The 24,542-nt window shown below is 40.0% G+C and overlaps 1 protein-coding gene across 22 annotated transcripts in view; it reads right to left on the bottom strand.

Annotated features, from left to right (window-relative positions):
• Positions 1–6,584: 6,584 nt before the first annotated feature.
• Positions 6,585–24,542, bottom strand: part of caska (calcium/calmodulin-dependent serine protein kinase a) — a 253,409-nt gene continuing 235,451 nt past the window's right edge. For 17 of the 22 annotated variants that reach the window (XM_030428180.1, XM_030428183.1, XM_030428178.1 and 14 more), the window contains 5 exons: positions 14,357–14,437; positions 14,191–14,271; positions 13,889–14,091; positions 13,714–13,797; positions 6,585–9,599 (listed from right to left, as the gene is read on the bottom strand). In XM_030428180.1, the coding sequence (XP_030284040.1) occupies positions 9,423–9,599; positions 13,714–13,797; positions 13,889–14,091; positions 14,191–14,271; positions 14,357–14,437 (626 nt within the window). In that variant the 3' untranslated portion in view covers positions 6,585–9,422. The remainder of the gene's footprint in view (positions 9,600–13,713; positions 13,798–13,888; positions 14,092–14,190; positions 14,272–14,356; positions 14,438–24,542) is intronic. The other 5 variants (XM_030428182.1, XM_030428177.1, XM_030428184.1 and 2 more) reach the window with 1 other exon arrangement.

A 24,542-nucleotide genomic window follows, 5' to 3' on the forward strand; every position in this document is an offset into this window, starting at 1 on the left:
AAAGCACTTTGAGTTGTCAGTAGACTGGAAAAGAGCTTTATAATGGAAGTCAATTTTCCATTTTTATAACAGTGACGTTCAGAGATACATTATGAGTGTTGTGTTTCTAAGCAGTTGATCACCTCCAATTTTCTCAAAAGAAATGCTAAACATGTCTGAAAACTGACAGAAATCTATGTTAAACACAAAAAAAATTCAGTCATTTGAAACATTTTAGAATTATACACTTGCCTGCCCTGATAGACAAATTTTACATCTTGAAGAGGTAGAGAGGGACTACTTGGTACCTTATCTATTTTTACAGTGTATGCATGACTTACTGACCCATAATGTGGACGTTTGGGAGGAACCTTGACAGAAGCTTTACTGGGGTGGCTCTTCTGTCACTATTACTGTAGTCTGACTTACCTGATGAAGACTTTTGCTCATTTGTTACCTATTCCCCCTTCCTTGTGTTATCTTTGCACCATTTTCACAAATCCCCATTGCTATGTGAAACAACGAGTTATCTTTTTGCTTTTGCGAGGACACAGTTTTGCAGGGACACTATCACTGCATCTCAGTTAAAGTATGGAGTATGGAGCCTCTTTTGACAATGATTGTGATTGGTTTAAAGACATGCAAACAGCCAAAAGCATTTTTTTCCCCTCATGAGAACTAGTGCAGTCAAACCTATCTCTAGCTCTGGCACAACACTGTGGAGGTCTGGCTATACAAACTACTGTCACAGAGTAGGTGTAACAGTAGGTGTATTAATGTATTTTCTTAAACATTACAATGAGCAATTCTGTTACAGGAGAAAATTTACTGCATTTTGCATATAAAAACAGTAAAGTCTACTACATTATTATATCTGTACCCAGTAGTCATTACTACACTAATACACAACTACTCACTTTTTGCAAATCCTGCAATACGCTTCCTAGAGCGACACTTCACTGCAGGGTCAAACCAAACCACCAATCCTCTGATTAGGGGATGGCTGCTCTACTGTCTGAGCCACAGTCGGCACATGTGTAAATACTGTGTGAAACCCCAGTTTTATTTGGCCAGATCATTAACCCCTTCCACACGTGCACGCATGCATGTCACAGTAGTAAGCGCAATATGTAATTTTACATTAAAGCTGCTGTATCCATTGTCGTAGTTTAAACTGACTTCCTGTCCGTTTCGCAGTCAATATCCTCTCCCTCATCTTTAGGTCACCACACTCTCACAGTCCTCTCTTTGCCTCTTTCTTTTCTGTTTTTCATCACTTGGCCTGTTTGGTACAAGTTGTCACTGGAAGGACTGGAATTGTTGCCTTTCCCTGTTCCACCATTGCCAGTGTAGGTACCAGAACAAGAAGATCCTGCTGTCTGACAGGCCTGCCTCCTTATGGTGTTTTCTGTCCTGAAAATAGTATTATTATGTTCTCTTTAAAGATAAAGATGGCGCCGCGTGAGTGGCAGCCTGTTGCAGCAGCTCTCGCTCACATTTGAGCTTTTTCCTCTTTTTATAGTTCTTTTGGTACTTTTAACTATTCTTTTGTACTCCTCTCTTGAGCTCTCTCTCTGGGCAGTATGGAGACCAGACTCGCTTCTCTTATTCTGGTCTTAATACTTCTTTTTTCACCGTTCTCCGCCGTGTCCAGGGAGCCTGTAAGCAGTCCTATTGTTTACAGTAGGGATCAGCTGTTGGCCCTCAGTAGCGCCGCGGTGTCGCCGCACGAGCAGCCTGATGTCCCCCGAGACGCTTTTCGCTGTCGCAGGAGGACACGCTACAGACAGATCCGTCCTCCCGTCTGTCATCATGGGGAATGTAAGATCTCTCCCCAGTAAGATGGACGAGCTAACGGCGCTGACCCGGCACCAGAGGGACTACCGCCAGTGCAGCATAATGGCGCTCACTGAGACGTGGCTAACGGAGCTGACCCCGGACACGGATGCTAATCTGGACGGCTTTCAACTGCAGTGGGCAGACAGGACGGCAGAAAGCGGTAAGAGGAAATGAGGAGGGCTGGCTGTGTTTGTTAATGACAGTTGGTGTAACTCTGGGCACATCACTGTTAAAGAACAGGTCTGCAGTAAGGACATCGAACTTTTAGCGGTTAGCATGAGGCCGTACTACCTCCCGAGGGAGTTCACACAGGTGATTGTGTTCACTGTGTACATCCCCCCCTCTGCTAACGCTGGTGCAGCTTGTGACGTCCTCCACTCAGTCACAAGCTCACTGCAGACACAGCACCCACAGGCCTTCTTCCTCTTCCTCATCTCTGGAGACTTCAATCATGGCCCTCTGTCCTCCACTCTGCCCACATTCACACAATATGTCACCTGCCACACCAGAGACAATAAAACACTGGACTTATTGTATGCCAACAACATCAAGGAGGCATACAACTCATCCCCCCTCCCTCCCCTGGGAAGATCTGACCACAACCTGGTGCATCTCCCGCCTGTGTACAAGCCCCTCGTAAACAGGCAACCAGTGGAAACCTGCACAGTTAAAGCAGGACTGAGGAGTCTGAGGAGGCTCTGAAGGACTGCTTTGACTCCACTATGTGGGAAGAACTGGTGTTTCTCATGGGGAGGACATCGACAGCTTAACAGACTGAATAACGGACTATATATAAACTTCTGTGTTGATAACATTGTACCCACCAGGACTGTACAGTGTTTTTCTAATTAATCCTGACATAAAGGCCCTACATAAGGAGAAAAAGAGGGCCTTTGGGTCAGGAAACAAGGAGGAGCTGAATGCTGTGCAGAAGGAGCTGAGGAGGAAGATCAGAGAGGGGAAAAACAGCTACAGGAGGAAGATGGAGGACCAGCTGCAGCAGAGAAACATCAGTGGAGTCTGGAAAAGCCTTAAAACCATCTCAGGGCAGAGGACTCCAGACTCCCAGGCACCCCCGGCCCAGTCATCTCTGCTGCCCCCCACCACCTCTTCCAATCCCCCGTTTACTGCCCCATTCTCACCTCTACCTCCCTCTCCACGGCTCTCATGTCACAGACTCCCCCCACTGCTCCCCCTGACATTCACCCGCCCCCCACATCCGACACTCAGCCCCCCTGCTCCACTCTGTCCCTCCCGTCTCTCCAGGTGAGAAATGAGTTGAGGAAGATGAAGGTAAAGAAGGCTACGGGTCCAGATGGGATCAGCTCCAGGCTCCTCAAGTCCTGTGCAGACCAGCTGTGCAGAAGTGTGGAATATATCTTCAACATGAGCCTGAAGCTGGGAAAAGTGCCAATGCTTTGGAAAACCTCCTGCGTGGTACCTGTACCAAAGATCCCTCACCCAGAAGACTTTAACAGCTAAAGACCAGTTGCTCTCACTTCACACCTGATGAAGACCCTGGAGCGGCTGGTCCTCGTCGATCTCCGCCCTCTGCTGAGTCCTTTCATGGACCCTCTCCAGTTAACCCGGCATCAGAGTGGACGACGCCATCATCTTCCTCCTGGACAGATCACTCAGTGCGTTTACATGCACATCTTAGTCAGATTATAGCCATAGTTCGACTATGCTACTCAACCAGACAACTGCAATTATCCGAGTATACATGCGGGTGAGAAAATTGGATTATTGGCCGGAGCATGTCATACCCCGGTAGGCTAGGTGGCGCTGTACCCATTTCAACTAGTGGTAACAAAAACACCTCCGGCTGACCTCTTTACGTCACCAGCTGCCTCGGCATTCAAGAAAGATGGCGTACAAAGAGCGAGACGAAGCTACATCTTTGTACATTTCAGATATGGTGTACATGATAATTACACAAACTAGATGCACAATGGCGCTCTTGCTTGCGGTAATTTCGGAGGAAAGACGCTGCCGTCGTCGTCCTTCTACTTCCGGCTCACGGCCCGGGGAAAAAATCTCGTGCCTGCGCAGAACGCACAATCCGATCCGATCTGATGGAACGTATACATGCAGGAGTAATGTGACTATCAATCGAATAATCTGGGTGCTTTAATTCGTCTATGAGAAATCTGATCCGGTCTGATTTTAGTCAGACTAAGGTGTATACATGCATCTTAGAGATCCGGTCATAGTCGGACTAACACAGTAATTCGGTTTTCTTGAGTGTCATGTAAACGCACTGACTGTCTCACCTGGAGAAGCCTGGAAGCACTGTGAGGATCATGTTCTTTGATTTCTCCAGAGCTTTTAACACCATTCAGCCTGCACTCCTGGGCTGGAGCTGGAGTTCGCAGGGGTGAACCAACACCTCACATCCTGGATCCTGGATTACCTCACTAACTGGCCACAGTATGTCAGGATTTGGGACTACGTGTCGGACACAATAATCTGCAGTACAGGGGCCCCACAGGGAACAGTCCTGGCTCCTTTCCTCTTCACCCTGTACACCGCAGACTTCTACCACCAATCCCCTCACTGCCATCTACAGAAGTTCTCTGACGACTCTGCTATCGTCAGCCTCATCAGGGACGGGGACGACAGAGCCTACAGAGAACTTATTCAGGACTTTGTGGACCGGTGCCATCAGAACCACCTCCAGCTCAACCAGTGATGGACTGGGAACAAAAAACGGCCCTGGCATTTTCACCCACCAGCGGCCCACAGAAGGAGGGGTGCGCGCGCCCACGCGCAATTTTTGACAAACGTAAAGAACAGCCACTTTTGATAGCCCCTTTGATAGTAAACGTAAATTCCCAAGCTATAAACAACCAATACACCCCAATACATAAAACATATTAATAAATCATCAGAGCCAGCCGCTCCATAATACAAACGTGTCTTACCGTCACGCAGTCATCCATGTCTACCTCTTCATCCTCCTCTTGCTCATATTCCTCACTGTCCTGGCAGTATTAGCGCTAGTGTTAGCTGAAGCTGCACTTGATTTTAAAAACAAATCAGTCGGTTTGCAGCATTTTTCACCGTCAACCAACAGTGCTCTCTGAGATTTCTCTATTTTTCTCCGCTCCCACCTTGTGTCGCTTGATACCTCGATTAATTTTTTTGCTAGCTTAATCTCAGTCAACTTCCAACTTCCAACCTCCAACTTCCAACAACCACACTCAGATGGTCCACTCGATTCAGTCTTGAAATTCCCAGAAGAAATTGCTTCATTTTAACTTTTGCAAACAACTATTCAAATAAAAAAATGCAGGTAGATTTGTTTTATTTCAAACCATGCACGTTTTTGAACATCTGAATAAGACATTTCGGTACAAAACAATGCAGAGTGATATAAAAGTTTGTAACTGTAGAAGGTAACCATGACTGTGATATAGAGACTCGTATGTGGCATATAAATAGTGATTAGATCGTCACCTTATTTAGTGACAAAAAATGTCATTATTATTATTTAGTTAAGTAGGCCTATTATTTGTCAGAGTTAACAGGCCGTTTTGTTTGTTTGTTTGTTTGCTTTTTTCCCTCTTTTTTGTGGCCGCCTTCAGCTCCGCTTTATTTTTTATTATTTTTATTTATTAATTTATTGATTTGTGGCTGCCTTTTGATGCAGCCGCTCCGCTTTATTTATTTATTTAGCCTATTTATTAATTTGCGGCCGCCTATTGATGCAGCCGCTCCGCTTTATTCATTTAATTATTTATTTATTTATTTGTGATGTGGCAGTGGCATTTGCCCCCATTGCCCAATGGCCAGTCCGTCCCTGAGCTCAACGCCGGGAAGACCAAAGAGCTGATGGTGGATTTCCGCAGGCACAAACAAGCCTGAATACAGGTGAACATCCTGGGGACAGACATTGAGATGGTGACATCTTACAAGTACCTGGGAGTTCACCTGAACAATAAACTGGACTGGACTGATCACACTGCAGCAACTTACAAGAAAGGTCAGAGCAGACTGTATCTGCTGAGGAAGCTCAGGTCCTTTGGAGTGCAGGGGGACCTCCTGACCTCTTTCTATGACTCTGTGGTGGCATCAGCCATTTTCTATGGAGTAGTCTGCTGGAGCAGCAGCATCTCAGCAGCAGACAGAAGGAGACTCGATAAACTTATCAAGAAGACCAGTTCCATCCTGGGATGCCCTCTTGACTCAGTGCAGGTGGTGGAAGAGAGCAGGATGATGGATAAGCTGTCATCACTGCTGGTGAAGGAGTCCCACCCCCTGCAGGTCACTATCACAGCACTGGGCAGCTCCTTCAGCAACAGACTGATACACCCTCAGTGTGTGAAGGAGAGGTATAGCAGGTCCTTCCTCCCTGCTGCTGTCAGACTGTACAACCAGCACTGCTCCATATAGACCTCACCCTGTACTCTGCACTGTGCAATAAGTCTGTACAAACTAATTTCATCACCCATATTTATTATCTATATTTAAAATCTGTATATACATATTTGTTGTTCATTGTTGCACTATGTCATGTAAATATACACGTCAATTTGATTCTATTTTTCTTTCCTTTTTATTATATTGTCTATTGTCTATTTTGCTATTGCTCTTGTTCTTCTAACAATCTGACGCTGCTGTGACAAACAATTTCCCCGTCTGCGGGACATTAAAGTATTTCTGATTCTGATTTTACTGCATGAGTAGTGAGAGGATAGACATGGGTTACTGACCAAACAATGTATAACAATGACAACTGTTGGAATAAAGTTGTTCAAAACGACTTTAAATAAGAAAATCAGGCTTACAGCAGCTTTAATTTATAGAAATGCTCCCATTACAATATCCTGGAAGTTTTTTGTTCGCGGCACACATTCCATATAGTTCTGTATATTACTTTTTATATTAACCATTTAATGCATTTAAATGTCTTCATGTAGACCACATTCTGCCTGCCAGTGCAGTATGACTTTGGGCAAATACCTTCACATTAATCAATATCAATCAAAATCTATTGATAGCCATACCATTTAAGAGAATTAAACACATGTGTGTATTGTAACACAATGATGTTGTAACTGCATTAAAGCTGGCTGAAAAAAGGGCAAAAAGAGGTCTTAGATGTTCACACAGAACCCACCCAGCTTTCAACGCAAAATCTGCATTCAAATTCCAGTTGACTGGGTACAGTGACACAGTTTTATATAGAGGTGAGATACAAATAGCTGGTTCAGTTGGGAGCATAAGGCTCATTTATGCTCCCTTTGCATACAAAAATAGATATGTCCATTTTAAATGTTATAACCATCAGAGCCCACATACTTCCCTGCATGCTTAACGTTATCATTGATGTTAAGCACTACAACCACTAGAGGGTACTGTTCAGAGTCAAAATTGGTCTGGCACGAACCTCCACTTTCACTTCTTAGTGACTGCAACATCACACAGATGTTCTCATCTAACCTCCATAAATGTATCTATATAAATTCTTGGCTAAAAGCAGGTCACACATAACTGACTAAATTGAAACCAATAAATAAGAATATTAACTGGTTTTCATAGTGATAGTAAATTGTATATCTGCACACAAAAGAACTTTGGGTTTGGGTATTTGGGTTTTTGACTGTTAGACAAACCTACAGCGTTAATCTGGGAAATGAGATGAGCATTCTAAAAATTACATTTTACACACCAAAGGATTTACCAAGAAAATTATCAGCAGATTATCAATAATTAATTTCAGCATTAATAACTGTAATGGCTACTGCCCCAATTTAGCTACTTTCCACCACTGCTTACTCATTAAAGCTTCTAGCACATGCCTCTATAAAAGATAAATAAATAATCTATTCATGGATAATACAGCAAGTACATTTTACCCATTTAAGGCCTCTGCAGTCGCTGATTTTGATGTGCTCATAACTGGCTATTAAATCAGAGTTAACATCAATAAACAGCTTTGTTACAGCAGTTATACAGAATTACCATTGTTACACTAAATTGGACTTGCTTTGTGTGATCTGGCTCACAAGTCTGGATTTCAGGAAGGAATATTTGTTCAAGACATGCTTCTTTGCAGTGGAGAGGAAGACACAAACGAACCACTCTAAGGTTAAATGTTCCAGCACATAAAAGGAAATATATTTAAAAAATTGTTCATACTGAAGAACTTTGATCATTTACACAAGGGGCAGCTGTATGTCAACGTGTCATATTCATGTACATGGTTAATCATTTTCAAACACTGCCTCAACTTCCCCTGCAAAGCAGTCAGCAACACTTATTCTGCACATAGTTACATTTCAGAATAAAAGTCAGTATTTCATCTCTCATTGATTTTTAAACTTGACTGAAACAATAACAATATTGGATATCACATTTCTGAAATGGCAAAAGAGGAATATGGTGAAATTGTTCATTTTTGTGTATGACAAATCATTAAGAGAAAAATCAAGACTTTTATTTGATCTTTTTTTACAAACATATCTCACTACATGGTCAATATTTTTTCTTTTCTTTTCTTTTTCTATGTTTTTTTTTTTTTTTTTTTTTTTAAATAAATCTGTGGTTTAGAAATGCCACCCAAAATGCAAGGGATGTGCATAGGTGTGAAGTCAACGCCTGGCTCTGTCCTGATTTTTTCTTGTTTCCGTTGGCTGAGTCCAGTCTTCCAGACAGCTAGAATGTTTTTGTAAATATAGATATTTGTCTTTTCTTTCTTGGAGGTTTACAGAGGGACAATGGGAACACTGACTGACTTACAGCATGGAAGCTTGCAAATGTCCACATGCATGATAACCTCATTCAAATCTCAAAAACATTTATGGATTTATTTAGAAGAGACAGTACCTGGTTGGTAGGTAGGTAGGTAGGAAGATAGGTAGGGAGGGAGGGAGGGAGGGAGGCAGTCAGGCAGAAGATGCATGTGTGTGCATGATCAACACTATAACTGTATTTAAGACTGACAATAGGATGAAGTCACGAGAGAATGTATCCTAACTTAACAGTTTAGAAAGGAACAGGGACGAACATAAAGTGATGATATGACATGACCTACATATGAGAAGACATTGCAGTGTGTTTTGTGTGCTTTTACTTCAGTTTGCTGATCTACAGATTACCCACTGACAGTGTCTTTCTACAGATGGTTCAGTAATACAACACCCAACAGGACTACAGATTGATAGGAGGGTTGTGGTAGAGACGTGGAGAGCTAGCAGTGCATCGAAATTACAGGACGGGTAACAGTACTGTCTCTTTAAAACAAACATCTACAGAAATGTTGCCTCCTAGCTAGTACAGACATGACAATATTCACTATAATTCATTGTTTTCATATAACGCTATGACTAAGTCCTCTGTCAGGGCAGGAGCCTAATAATTGGCCACTGCAGGTTGTTTGTGCAGCGTTCAAAGGGATCTGGTTGAATCCTGTGTTTGATTTCAGAGTATACTGAAGGGGTTTTCCATCAAGTGCAGTGTAGGGAGAGGTTTGCAATTGTCTTGGGTTAGTTGCTGTTTCATTGATTCTTATTTTGACAAGGGAATGGTGGGAGTTTGGCTGAATTGTTGTTGCTGGGAGGAAAGGAGGAAGTGAAGGTCGTGGAAGTTTGGGCCACAGGTCAGTACACCCAGGATACTGGAACCCACTGGCTGGTGGTGCACACTAGATCAATGGCCTCCTCCAGGTTCCTGATGGTCTCATCAATCTCGTTGTTGATGATGGTCTGGTCGAAGTAGTGGGCGTAGGTCTTCTGCAGGATCTCAGACTCCTTCTGCAGCCGCTGGAGAGACTCGTCCTGGAGCAGGAGGAGGAACAGAGGGTCTTAGGTACTGATGAAGGCAAAGATGAGAACACGCACATGACCAAAAGAGAAATTCTTAAAGCGAAACTCTCGCCAAAAAGCAACCGAGGCTTTATTTGGGATTGAATATGAGTCAAACCTTCGTGTAAAAGCATAATTGCGACGAAAGAGGCACTTTTAAGATTTACCGTAGTTTCGGTTTTGGGCACGTTAATTTTGAACGGGAGAGCGAGGGGCACGACACGCTAGCATCAAAATCGCTATTTTTAGAACACTAAGAAGGCTCGACACAACATGAAACTTTGCTCGTAGCATCACTAGGGTCTCTACTCATGAACAAGAGCATTGAGAACATTGTTTGTGTACACAGAGTTTATGAAAATGGTGAACCGCTCCTCAAGCATGCCTGTCAGGTCGCACTCGGGGATCGACACTTTTTGTCTGCCATGACGGCGACGTGCAGGAGCAGCAGCAGCTAATGTGAGTAGTTCAAAAACCTTCTTTTTCATAAACTCTGTGTACACAAACAATGGTCTCAATGCTCGTGTTCATGAGTAGAGACCCTGGTGATGCTACGAGCAAAGTGTGTGTCTTAGTGTTCTAAAAATAGCGATTTTGATGCTAGCATGTCGAGCCCCTAGCTCTCCCGTTCAAAATTAACATGCCCAAAACCGAAACTACGGTAAATCTTAAAAGTGCCTCTTTCGTCGCAATTATGCTTTCACACGAAGGTTTGACTCATATTCAATCCCAAATAAAGCCTCGGTTGCTTTTTGGCGAGAGTTTCGCTTTAAGTTGAGCCTAAGGAGAGTTGTTGTGAGACAAACATAGTGAAATCTTTGGTCATCAATCCAAAACTACAAACTTAATTTAGACCAATTTTAACTTTAACCTTGAGGTCTAATAGACCAATTCAATGTTCAATGAATTCCCTTCCTCATAAAACATTTGCAAAGCCAAAGTATTTTAAATTCAACATTGTTAATGTCCACCCATGCAGTCTTCTGCACTGCCACCATCGCTGGTTCCACCCAATTGGCAAACGCCAGGGCTGAAAAAAGAAGCCAGTATGGAACTGCCAAAAACTGCAGCTGCTCCAATCACCACATGAGGGTGGCTCTCAAACTGAGTCAACTGGTACAAATGACAGCTTTAGCCTCAGTAGGTAATTTCCCCCTTTCATGACAGCTTAGGGGGGGGGTAAACTCACTCATTTAAATTATATTAAAGGTCAAATTGTTAATTTTCTTATGTAGACATATACTTTTTTAAAACAAACAAACAAACAAACAAACATGGCTGATTTCTATATATGACTAGCAAACTCTTCTGCCCTATTGTTAGCTAGCTAGCATTTGCAACAATAGCTAGTGCAACAAACAGGCAACCACTTGAGTGGGCAGATGATGATCCATAACACCTTTTTGAAGTCAGGCATAATTAAGTGTGTGACCGCTTTGAGTGATGCTGCTCATGAACTGTCTGCTTGGCTTAGCCTCAGATAATTCCAGTTACTGATCTTGACCTCTCGCCCTTGTTTATGGTGTTGCACCTTCTGGAGAATGTCTTATGCAAGTATTGGACAAATAGTATGGTTATTATGCAATTCATTGGATTAAGAGACTGGAGGGAGAGTAAGGCGCTGGTGTTTTGGATTAAAGAGTGACCCTGTAAGCGGCGACTGGCAGATAGCAGCTGGAGACGGTCATCGGCGGAACACAGAGCTTCTGGAGAAATAAACACCAAGAGTTGATGAGAGTTTATGTTTTAAAACTTTTGGATTTATCTTCACTATTGCTTCAAAAACCTGTCTGCAGCAATAAGATGTGGAGGTGCCCTTCTCCACTGTAATGTTCCTTTAGTCTTTACTGACTACTGAATGGAGGGTAGTTTACTTTCTTTTAAACACTATACTTAACTAATGGATGTGTAGAGAGGAGATGGGGAAAAAATACAATGCAGGATGACAGAAAGATCCAGAGTTCTGGCGAGTGCTGACTTTGGTCAAAGACAAAACTGAGCATAAACACAGACACAAACACCATCAGTGCCTGCTGTTACTCAATATCTTGCAGGTAATGAACAGTAAAGTATGGCTTTCTTGGGACCACTAAAACAGTGGTGAAACTTGTGCAAATAAAGCAAGGTGAAATGCATTTCTCTTCATGTGTGAAAAGTACGGTAACTTGTTAGCCCTTGGTAGCTTCCAGCTAAGCAGGCATGTTTCGTAACCAGGCTTGAAGTAACATTAAAACAAATGCAAAATCAAGAGCAATCATTTATCCTCCCATAATGTGACTACAAATGAAATGTACATCTGGTGGCCAGTCACTAGCAAAGAGGTGTTTCTTTAAACCTTCAAACACACTACAAACCAGCGAACTGAGTTCTAATACATTTCATTATGCACACATGATTTATGGGAAATAAATAAATAAAATCTATTTTATTTCATTCAATGAAACTGCAAGATGGCTTTTACAGCAGTGTGAAAGAGCACTTACTTATCAATTAATGTGAAAACACAAAAGGCAGCACAAACTCACTAGTACCATACCAACAAACATACAGTAAGGAGTACACACATACAGTACATAAAAAATATATGACAAAAATTCAAAAATAACAGTACATAGTCACTATCCTCTCAGGTTTTACTTACTGGCAGTGTTCGACACCACCTGGGCATCTGAGGGCAGTGCCAAAGAAACAGAGGCATGCAGCATGCAAAAATATATCAGTGCAGAGGATTGAGTGAAGAAAAATACACGCGTGACGAGCAGACAGAATGAGACTTTTTCCCAATGTATGCTGTGTCATTGAAGTGAAGTAAGAATGTAATAACTTGCCAGAATGTAAAATCGTGTAACTTTAAATGTTTAACATGTAATGCAGGTTAAAGCTGAAACCTTAGTTAGAGTAGTTGATCAACATACAATTTATCAGCTGCTATTTTGACGATCAATTAATCAGTTCAGTCATTTTTCAAGCTAACAAGCAAAACATTTACCTGTCTCAACTTCTTAAAAGTGAGGATTCTCTGCTGTTCTTTGTCATATATGATATTGGGCACACTTTACACTAACCATCATTATTAAAAATGGTACATATATATAATTAAACTTTAGTTAATAGTTATGTCACTATAAACAAACCATGAAATGCTTTATAAAACATTTATTTAGCAACTGTTTATTGCAATGTCCCAATTGGTGTTTATAATACTTTGAAAAGAGTTCATAAATACATATATACAAACATTATTATATAGTTGCAACTGAGCGTTATAAACCTTAACAATTGCTTATTAAAAGGTTTGTCAAACATTTAATTGTAGACAATATTTTTTTGTTGCTAGACTAATGCATGCACCCAGATGATGTGATGCTAATTGGGGAATGTATTAAGATTGCATTAACAGGTTTTTATTAAGTATTTAAACGTTTCACTGGATTTCTATACATTTTTTATTTAGTCGAAAAAAGGGATTTACTTTGCTATTTGATTTTTAAATGATTCGGCTGGTGATTAAAGACATGTGTTGACCTCTCAGTGTTGTCTCACTTTGCTACTTTGCAGTGGGACTCTGCCCGAAGCCCATTTGTTCCTACTAAGGTGAATCTTGTAAAATAGGTCACAAATAAATATTCTCCTTCCATGAACAACTGGGCATTGTAATTTTGTAGTGCATTTTAACTTATGAAGATAGCTTGATATATTCATTTGAATTGTAAAATGTATGGAAAACTATTCTACATATATGTTGTTGAGCAATAAAATCTAGTCCCTGTCTTGATGAAAATAAATATCCCTAAAATCTAGATAAATAAACATTAATATTGTGGTAAAACTTGCTGCATAGAATACAAAATGAATTTATATTAATTGGAACTTGTTACATACAATGTCAGGAGGATGTATATGGCTGTAATTTCAATAATAATAATTTCTATATACTCTCCTGGTGGAGAACACAAAGTCTCCCGCTTTGGATTGTCCTAAAAACCAGTGCAGAAGTGTAGCTCATCGATTTGTTTTAATAGTTTGTGGACAATCATAATATGTATTACATTTTAAGTGTGTTTGTGTGTGACTAGTGGATTCCTACCTCATTGATGCCTGGTGTGATAGTTGGTGCAGCAATAAAGACGACATATGGGGCGAACTCTGCTGTCCGCAGTACCTTCAAGGCCTATTTGTGAACAGAAGTCAGAGATTAAAAGGTCCTTATATATGCATGCATACACATTCACACCTGCATGCACACAAACACCTAGACACACCTGAGGTTCCACATCCAGTATAGCTATGAGTCCCTGTTGGTGGATTTTCCGTATTGTCTCTAGCCGCGTCCCATACATGGCGTCCTCATGGCTGCCGTACTCCAGGTACTCGTTGTTGCTGATGTCCTGCATCATCTGGTCATGGGAAACAAAGTAGTAGTTCTTCCCATTCTCCTCTTCCTTCTTTGGAGTTCTGGTTGTGTCTGTGGGAAAGCAGGAGACACATGAGAGAGCATTTACATTTCCTGACATATATAGTGATGCTGTTAAGTGAGTTTTTTGGACTTGATGATTTGTCTTACGTGGAATGGGGTACGCAAATCTGTCAGGGTGTTTGGTTATAAGTGTGTTCTTGATGTGTCTTCTGCCCACTCCATGGGCACCTGACAAAGACACACAGTCAATCAAAAGGGTCATTAATGAAGGCTGATGTCCCCATTTCTTGCTGCTCCACATGGCAGAACTTACCTAACAAAACTAGTGTTTTCCTCTTGAAAGCAGGAAGCTTCACAACCTCTTCATATGTGACAAGATCTAGTTGGTCGAACACTGGAAGTGAGAGGGAGAAAGAGAGTAAGAGGATGTGGAGAGGAACGTGCTCAGACAAACAGCAGTTTGAGACGTTCTACAGAGTTTGAGAGGAGCAAGGTATAGTAAAGAGTCTGAAACACATCTGGTCAATTACCAAAATAAAGGAAATTAAAAATCTGACCAGAAAAAAGCTTAATGCAGAAAAAATGCTTTAAGAAGAGATATTCAACCAAAAATGACTAGTGTTGTGCTCAGGAATAGTTTCAGTTGGAGAAGGAGAAGTTCAGCAGGACTGTAGCAAAGTTGTCACGTTAGTCTAGTTTTTCTCATTATCCAACCATCTTTGATTTCTTTTTATAGTGTCGCTAGGGAATAGGATAGGGAAGGGAGCTAAACTGGATTGAGTAAAAGAGACACATTGTCAGATAAATAAATCAAAAGAGCAGTGGGATCCAGCTTTTCAAATGTGAACATTTGAAGCTTCTTTGACTTCTCGTGATAGTGAACAAAATCTGAATATTCCAGCTTGGATATTGATAAGTTTCAACCTTGTTTACAATTTATGCGCTGAATCAGCAAGATAATTGCCAGATCGCTTGATGATAAAAATAACTGTTCTTGAAGTCTTCCTCTTAAGCAACACATGTGGCATGTGGGCTTGTTTCAGTTTCTTGAAGATGCTTTTACTTAGAATTACCATGACCTGGATGATGGAAAACCTTCATCAACATATGTGGCATAGTTAAAAAGATGATATAAACTAAGGAATCTTTTTAAAAGGAAGAAACGGTTGCAGTGAAAAACATATTGAGGATGCAGTGTTCAAAGGAGAGCACAAACAGTTTACTCTAGCAGCTGGTCAGTTTATTTACTGGCTGATTAAGGTAGGCTACTGTATGAGTAACTAATGAGTCAGTCAAGTCAAGTCCAAACTTTCACCCCAAATCCAACATGTCACCATCAACTCTCACAGCAAGCTTGCTCCTGACTTCAAATTCTGTTTGTTAATAACAAAATTTTCATTGCTGAGGATATTTGTGCAATCAAGGACAGGTCTTATGAGGAACTTAACCGAATCTGAAATATTTTAAGAAGTATGTACTGCAACTAAATCCAATCCAAATCCAACAGCTAATGGGTTTTCCTCTATAGCCCTAAACCGTAGGCTGGCTCCCTAAATTGGCTCTCAGTCATAAAAAATGAACCCCTGTTAGAAAAAAATCACGAGGTTACTTCAAAAACTACTTTAAAATTGTGTTTAGTTTCAAACATGACATGACATTACTTTCTTGCTCAATGTAATGAAACATTTTTGTTTACATAAATATACATCATTACAACAAAATCTGCAGAGTTATGGTGGCCATAATATTTGCTGTTTTAACATAAAACTGACATATTTTCATTGTTTTTACCAATCTTTCACTTTCTAGCACACATTATTCTCTACATTTGTCAAAGCAACATTACATTTGACAGTTGCATGCGACTTCCATTACTCTGTATGAAACAAAACCTAAAATCTGTATTGTGTGTTTGAGACAAAGCAACTGAAATCCTTAAAATGGCATATTTTTGTAAGCTCAGTGGGCAGCATAGAAGTTCTGTTTTAGGACTAGGTTGTATAATCCCTTATTGATTGCATTCCTGAGGTATGAAGTGGGTCGATACAGATAAATGAGGGGTTTCCAGGTAGGGGCTAAGGTGCTGTCTGTGTGACAGAGAGGTTCGAAAATATATGTTCTGTTAAAATTGTATTAGTTGTTTGAACTTAAAAATTGGTATGAAGAAATATTTATTCGGTTTAGAAAATGAGTCACTCTCGTTTAAAACTGGAAAAATTTGTGTTGAGTCTACATGGCAGAGACACATGATTACAAGATAGCTGCAGAGTTATGCTGAACACTGTCCTAACAGACATGATATTTTGTGTTATAGTATTTAAGTTGTGTTGATGTAAACATATAAGTAAGAAATTGCACATATTGTTAAGCATTTGGTTGAAAATGTATGAAGTTCAACTGTTAGGTCACACAAGGACATGCAGACTGACGATCGGGAGCACAGGGAGAATTGCAAATGCAAAACACTAAGTCCTGAAGCTGAAGACAATTAAAATATAAGTTATTTGCCTAAACAGTAGCCTACACATTATAATTAGTAAAGAATAATTCAACTAAATACTTTATATTGTTGCATGTTGGAGAAGTATTCAGAGACAAGACAATGTGATTGGGGCCATAAGCCTAAGAAAACTGTCTAACATGTCTTCTAATGAATGTTCTGCACAGTTAGTGACCTGTGAAAGTTTGATTACATTTATGCAGCACCTATAAGGTCAACTCCCTGCATGATTATTTTCTAAAGAAAATCCCAGCATAAATAGGAGAGCTCCGAGACTGCTGTAACCATTCGCAGCCTGAAAATTATCTTAATCTGTTCCCCCAAACAAAGGTTATGTGACACATTTATTTTGTGTTATCATTCTGAATTATTGGGTTAAATTAACAAAAAAAAAGAGAAACTCAGCAGCCAGATAATGTTATGCCATGATGACATATATATTCCCTGTTATTAGAGCATAGAACTATATGCTCAGAAAAAAAATTGTTGTGTTGTAATTATAAAAGTTCTGTTGTTGTTAGACTTAGCTGAATAATGGCACAGATGTTATTAATTTTACTTTAAAATGACAATATATACAATATAGAATTGTTGTCTGCACATAAATTGACAAAGTAATGACACATCATTATGATTGGGTTTAATACCCACAAAAATAAACATTCAGCAACCTGACAATTTTGTCATTACAACATACATTACCTGTTATTATGACATATTATGACAACAACAACACAGTGTATTTTAAGCACTTAATCAAGTGCTTAAAATACACTTTGTGTTGTTGTTGTTGTTTGATTTAAAATGTTCTGTAGAATGTGATAAATGAATCTTGTGTCTGGCATACTCAAAACTGTCATGTTACTGTGCTGTACTAACCTAGGATTTTTGACTGCAAGCTGTTTGCCAAAAAATGTTTAAGCTGAATGAGAGAGTTGGGGTTCACAGTGAACTTTATAAAAACAGTACTTTTGCCAGATAGGACGCTGCAAACACTGTGTGACAAACACACAGCTGAATACCTGAGGGAAATTGCAGGTTGTGCAGAGTGTATCACATGTTAGAGCAAAGCTGCTCACTGTACAATGTGTTCTGTGCTTCTGCAACATGAGCCTCCATGCAGTCACCATCTCACGTTGCTGACAAGCAAAATGCAATGCCCATTAGTCACTGGGTTCTCTTGTGCAACAGGTGGCTGCAGATCAGCTGCTGCTCAGACAGAATAACAGTTTCAAGGGCTGAATAGATTTATATATTATAAACAGACTTAAATGTTTGGCGCTCTTCACATTACTGTCTGTCTGGGTCTGCTTAAGAGCACACACAAACTGGTTAAGATCAACAACAAAACACACAATGTCTGAAACATACAAGCTAAGCTACATGGTTTCAGTTTTGTGTCAGCCTTCTGTTGTTTGTTGACTGTATCAACAGAAACAAAACTGAAACACTGGCACAGTGACAGCTGATTTGATCTATAGGATTTATCAAAGAAACAGAGAAAAGAGAAAAGAAGAAAGAGAGTTAGTGTGTGGAAGAGGGGAATAGAACGAGAAAAGGACACAGCTGCTGTCACTGGTTGTTACTTACATGCAGAGAGGCCGTTGAGTAGGAGAAAGCGAGAGAGATGAACAGGAAGGGTCATAACATGGTTTGGTTACAACGGCAGTATTACAAAACATTACATACAAACAGCAAGATACAACAGTTGTGCAGCACTGCAAAGTGCCAAAAATGTGGAAGGATATACACAATATACTGTTGTTGTTGCTGTTGAAGGGAATAATGTATGGTTAAAGGTTCTCAGGGGAATATCACTCCTCCTGCCAGAAATGAAGTTTAACTTAATAAAGCAGATAATTTTTCTTTTGTTCTTTTTTATAACTGTGTAATTTAAAAAATGTCTTCAAATGTGTTGAATTATATGGTAATATTCAATCTTTGTGATGTCTGATCCTCTGGCCCTTTAAGAACCGTTAATCTTTTCAGCACATCCCATACAGTGTAAGGCTTACAGAGTTGACCTGACATGCCAAAACAATTATTTAAGTATTGTACAACGCTACAGTACTGAACAGTAAATGATCATAGTTATACTTAACACCGTAGTTGGGAAACATAAACATATTTTGGCCTATTTTCAGAAAGCAAATTATGCTACACTGCTTAAAAAGTCAGTCTTTAATAAATTACCCTAGATAAAATACTGTGAAAATGTTCCTAATTTAGATTCCAAACTATTTGATCATAAAATAAGTTATTGGTTGGTACTCAGAAAGTAATGAGGTTGAGTACTTCTGCAGTAGATAAAGCTGTGTGCAGTGGTTGTGAAGGAAAACCCATGTTGTTTCAGTGCTTGGAGGGTTTTTGGACATTAAGCAGTAATGGTAATAGAGTGCTGCAGGAATGAATCCTAAGACGCAGAATAAAAAACTTCTGGTTACCTTGAGTAAAGTCAAGAGGTTTATTAAATGAGTTAACAATAAATAATAATAATAATAATAATAATAATAATAATAATAATAATAATAATTATAATGATAATAATAATAATACACTTTATTCACATAGCAACTCTATCAACAGAGTTTACGTGTAAGTACTTTGACAAACAAGCAAAAGCAAAAAAAGGTATTTTGTCTGAAATAACTTCTGTAGTTAACACAAGCTTGAGATACTTTCATGTCTTGTTCTACGCCATAATTTACCCCAGTTACTACACCACGTTTTAGTTATCAAGTATCTGCATGTCTTAAAAAACCAAATAGAAAAATCTCATTGGCTTCATTTTCTGTTGAGGGAACCAGGTCGATGATGGTCCGGCATTTGTTGAATTCTGCTCTGCAGTTGTGGGTGGAGGCCTATGTATCGCCATAGTTTCTGTATACAGATTTTGACTCTGTAAATCATTTTAGTATTATAAAATACACATAAACACTGCTATAACTACAGGTCGAACATATTGCTATGATTTTGCTTTGACTTTATGATGTTTTGTATTCAACCCTAATGGATGCTGAAGTGTTAACATGAACTTTCTTTGCACTAATGAATAACTAATGAATAATAAATCTGTCTATCAAACAGGGAATGTGTGACGTTAAAAGTATTGACTATTTCAGTTTAAACTGCTAAAAATTAATTGCAGGTGACTCTGAATCCCATGCATTCATGCATGAATCACTACATAACTATGATGTTCTGTGCTGCATGCTATAGAATATTAATATGTCAGCCAAGGTGTCAAATTATTTAAGAGGCATGCTAATCAAATGGACATTCAGATGCATACATACTCTAACATACTGTCAGTAGATAATGTACGCTGGCAAGTACGTATGTTGGGGCAAACATGTGATCAGTGACACCTGCTACTTGGTGCATATATCGTACAATAGATGCAAAGCTCTGGGTCCACTGACAACCCAAAGCCTGTGACAATCTTTACCCTACACTCTTTGCACTGCTCCTTGCTCTAAACACCCTCCTTCCAATATCTTCTACAAGATTATTCAATTAAATTTTTTTAAATACTTGCATACAAAGAAGCCCAGTCATGCCATCCTAAAATAAATAATCTATTGATTTATATTGTGCAGGATTGTTTTGGTTCAGTTGCCTCATTCACACAAAATATGTTTCTGTCCCAAACAGCCAGAACACTTTACAGTGCATTAGCCATAAACTAGTGAGCACGGCACACATGGAGTATGTGTGGTTGAATTCAGTTGAGCCTCTTAATGAACTCAGCACTCACAAGAGACTCTAGTTCTCTCTCATCTTTCCCTTCTCCTCTTTGTAATGTTAATGTTCATGAAGTAAAGTACATTCACACACAATTCCTGGGAGTCCTCATCTCCAAGGACCTCTCCTGGTCTGCCAACACCTCTGCCACCATCAAGAGAGCACAACAGAGATTCTACTTCCTCAGAGTGCTCAGGAGGAATGACACAGAGAGGAAGCTGATGGTGTCTTTCTACCGGGCGACCATCGAGAGTCTGCTGACGTACTGCATCTCAATGTGGTACAAAGGCTGCTCTGCTGCAGATGAAAAAGCTTTGCAGAGGGTCGTCAAAACAGCAGAACGAATCACTAGCTGCCCTCTGCCATCTCTGAAGGACATCACCACGTCTCGCTACTTCAGCAGAACCAAAGCAATCACCAGCGACTCCACACAGCCCGGCCACCACCTTTTTGAACTGTTTCCTTCTGGCGGACATTTAAGATCCATCAAAACACGCACCAACTAATATAGAGACAGTTTTTTTCCAATGGCCATCCGCACACTAAACACCAAAAAGCACTAAAAATACAAACACCATTACATATTTTGCATAGTACAATACATTTTTATTTATTCATTTAGATATACAGTGTTTCCCATAGGATGGAGTTGTTGCAGTGGAGGTGAGTGTTCGCCTGCATGCAAAAGCAAAGCACAAAGTGCACCCTGCCGGGAGGTTTCTATATGTCTGCCGGCACCAGAGAGGCTCTTCAGGCTTATGTACATAACAGTATATTTGTGCACAGTAATGAGCATGGGAAATGTCTGCCTAGCTTACATATGAGGTGTCTCAAGCTTCAGGAAAATACACTTTTATTAAACACAATAAAAGTATAATCTTTAAAACAATGATTGACAATAATTTAACCTGTTACGGATTACCGTTCAACATAGGAACACCCTTCACTGTTCAACAAAGGAACACCCTTCACCGTTCCAACATAGAACACCCTTCACCGTTCAACATAGGAACACCCTTCACTAAGAGGGGGCAATCCAAAACTTCGTAAAAACTTTGCTAAAAGTTTTAAGCATCAGATCATAACAGTATATACCCATGCCGCACACTGTTTTATGTCTGCATTTTTGCACCGTGACATTTTGCACTCGTTTGCTCTTTTATATTTTGCACTATTTTACTCTCTTTTATTCTTTGCACCATCTTGCATTGTTCTGTTTGTATTGCCAAGTTTTTCTACTTTTATAATATTTATATAAGACATTTTTCAAGTTCACTTTGGCTTTTTCTTATCAAAATCCTGTAGGTGGAATGGTAAAAATGTTGTTTTCAATGGTTATGCCTCTGTCATTCTGTCCCAGAATGAGCAGCATCAAATCAAGAAATAAGCAAGAAACCCCAGGGTCTCAGTAGGCGCTCTTGGAAACCAAAAGGACCCAAGCAAAACGCACAGACATGCCTTTAGAAATAAATGTGTAAAAAATCAATTTTTTAGTCTTTTGACTTCAAATTTTGAGTGTAGCAAGCTGAGACCTGTGGCTATGACCTAATTGTGTCTGCTGTGTCCATAGACATACCTGAACCCTTATATCTTAGTCAGTTTATTGACATTTTAATTGGACGGAAACCAAAACCTGTGTTACAACCTCTGTAACTCTGTGTCAGTATGTCATAGAATCACACTTACTCTTCTAAAAAAAAAGGGTGTTACCTTTCTAATGGTACCAAGCCCACATCCCTGAGTCTCAAACTACGTGAGAGCTGTCATGCTTTTAATTTCGGTATGTCGTTTAGGAAAAAGAACCTTAAAATGGGGGCGTTCATTAACAGGTTAACAAAAATATATTAACAACCAACCATATACAGTAAAATCACATGATAACACAAACACTAGAACAATCCAAAATGCCTGTGCCTCTGTGAAATAATCTGTCAGTCACTTGAGATTGACAGCTTTCGCGCGTCACAGTGGCCCTCGCGCATAGTAATGCTACATTCGAGACAGTAGGAATTTTCCTACCTCCTACTAGAAAAAGTACACTGGAACACCACTCAAAGTCGGAGTCCTTACTCGGCACAAATCCATCTACCCCTAATCCTGAATCCGTGATCAGTGTTGTTTGCTTCATGGTTGACATCTACCCGGTGCTTGTTAAAATCGTTGTGCTGACATTATCAAGTAAACTCAAGGTTTGTCGTTGCACCTTCTCCAAACCTGCCGCTAATGTTACCTCCATTGTAATGTATGCTGAGAGACGGCGCAGCACGGTACGGCACGGAATAACGGAGTTTAGCGCGGCACATTACCTGCATCAACCAGTAACGTGGCGGTCCGCCGCTGCTAGATGCATATAGGGGAATATTTATTTTTAATAGAACTCCAGATTCTCGCTAAAACCCTAGATTTACATACATATATATATATATATATTTTTTATTATTGTGACATTCTCATATGTTTTTATGTTATGTCTTATTGTATTGCACTGACTGAGATGCATCTGCGATTTCATTGTAAGCTGAGTTTACAATGACAATAAAAATAATTCTATTCTATTCTATTTCCCTCCAGCTCCAGTCAGCAGTCAACATTACAGAACATAAACACCTGACAATGGAGATCACCTCCACAGATAAATTGTAATGATTAATCCACTTTTTAATTGCAAAAGTTAAAGTAATCTATAAGCTCTCCTCCCTTCAATAAACAGCTCCAGATGAGAGCAGAAACTGATGCGACTCCAGGTGTTTATTCATCCAGAAGGTCTGGCTCTGCAGCCAACTCTTGGAACTGGTATATTATATATTTATGATATCCTATGGAACTACATTCTGTATCTCGTCCTCAGTAGTATTGGGACTGGATCAGCAAGACTCTTGTATTCTGATGTAAAAAAAAAGTGTGCTTGTAACAGGGAATGTGACCATGCTGGTTCTCTCTGCTGATCAGCACCTCATTGGCAAATAAGCACAGATGGAACCTGATGAAGCAGAGCGTAGTTTGCTCCTTGTTTTTTTAATTCAATTGATAATAAAATAGTGTCAATAGATTCCTGGTGTGCACAGTAGGGGTGGTTAATCGGCCCAATTTCCCGATTCGATTCGATTCCGATTATTGAAGTCTCGATTCGATTCCATTTAACATCAGTCAGCTGCTGAATTATTTTACTTATCATTTGAGTAACACTTCACAGCACCTTCAATATTGTATAGTGTAACTGTAATATCAAAATTATTATTTTTTAATTTGTTTCAAATGTAGTGTTTCACTGTTGAAAGAAAGCTGCCAAGGTCAGCAGCCGGACTCATGTTAGAAGCATTGTTGGTGACGAGAACCAGGGCGTGTTTCTCTATTCCCCACTCGTCTGCCATTGCTTTGAGAAACTCTCAGATATTTGTGCTTGTCTAGCTATCATCCATAGCTTTCGCCTGAAGTACATAGGACATTAGCTTCCATTAACTGCTGACATAATGAGCTGTAATGGCAGTGGCGGTTCTAGACCAGTTTTAATAGGGGAGCCAGGTTGGGGCCGCCTTTTTTGTTAGGGGGCACATACAACCTGGAAAAAAAGATAAATCCCTCATTCAGACAAAACAGTGTTTACAATTTCAGAAATTTTGATTGGGTAGTAAACTGCTGAGACACTTTATTTCTGCCTTTCCCTTCAAAACAAAATCTTTACAAGAAATCTGTCATTGTAGTATTGATGCAGACTCCCTGTCGGGGGGGCCACAGGGGGGTCCAGACTCAGAGTTACGGGGGCACTGGCCCCTGTTGCCCCCCCCCCAGAACCGCCCCTGTGTAATGGTCACTTTTGAGACTGTAGTTTTGGATGTCCAGGCATTGCAGGTTATTGCTACCCTGTGAGCAGAGTTGAGGGACACTTGCATGGAAAGCTTTGTGTCCTTGTAAAGATTTGGAATCAATTTAAGTGTGAAAAAGCTCCGGGATGGAATAACATATCATGGCTCCAGACTGTGGACCATGTAGCGGAAGCCAGTAAGAGGAGGACTCCAGTTTGTATTACTATTTAAAAAAAAATATATATATATATATATATATATATCTTTTTTTTTTTTTTTTTTTTAAATCGATTTTTGGAAATGTAATAATCGAATCATAATCGTCAATATTATAATCGCGATTAATCAATAATCGTTTTTTTTTCACCACCCCTAGTGCACAGCAATATTTATTTCGACTGACTGATTACGGTCCATTTTGAATTAGCATATATTTTAGTCTGTTATTGACA

Source organism: Sparus aurata, chromosome 9 (assembly GCF_900880675.1).
Source record: "Sparus aurata chromosome 9, fSpaAur1.1, whole genome shotgun sequence".
Taxonomy (NCBI): domain Eukaryota; kingdom Metazoa; phylum Chordata; class Actinopteri; order Spariformes; family Sparidae; genus Sparus; species Sparus aurata.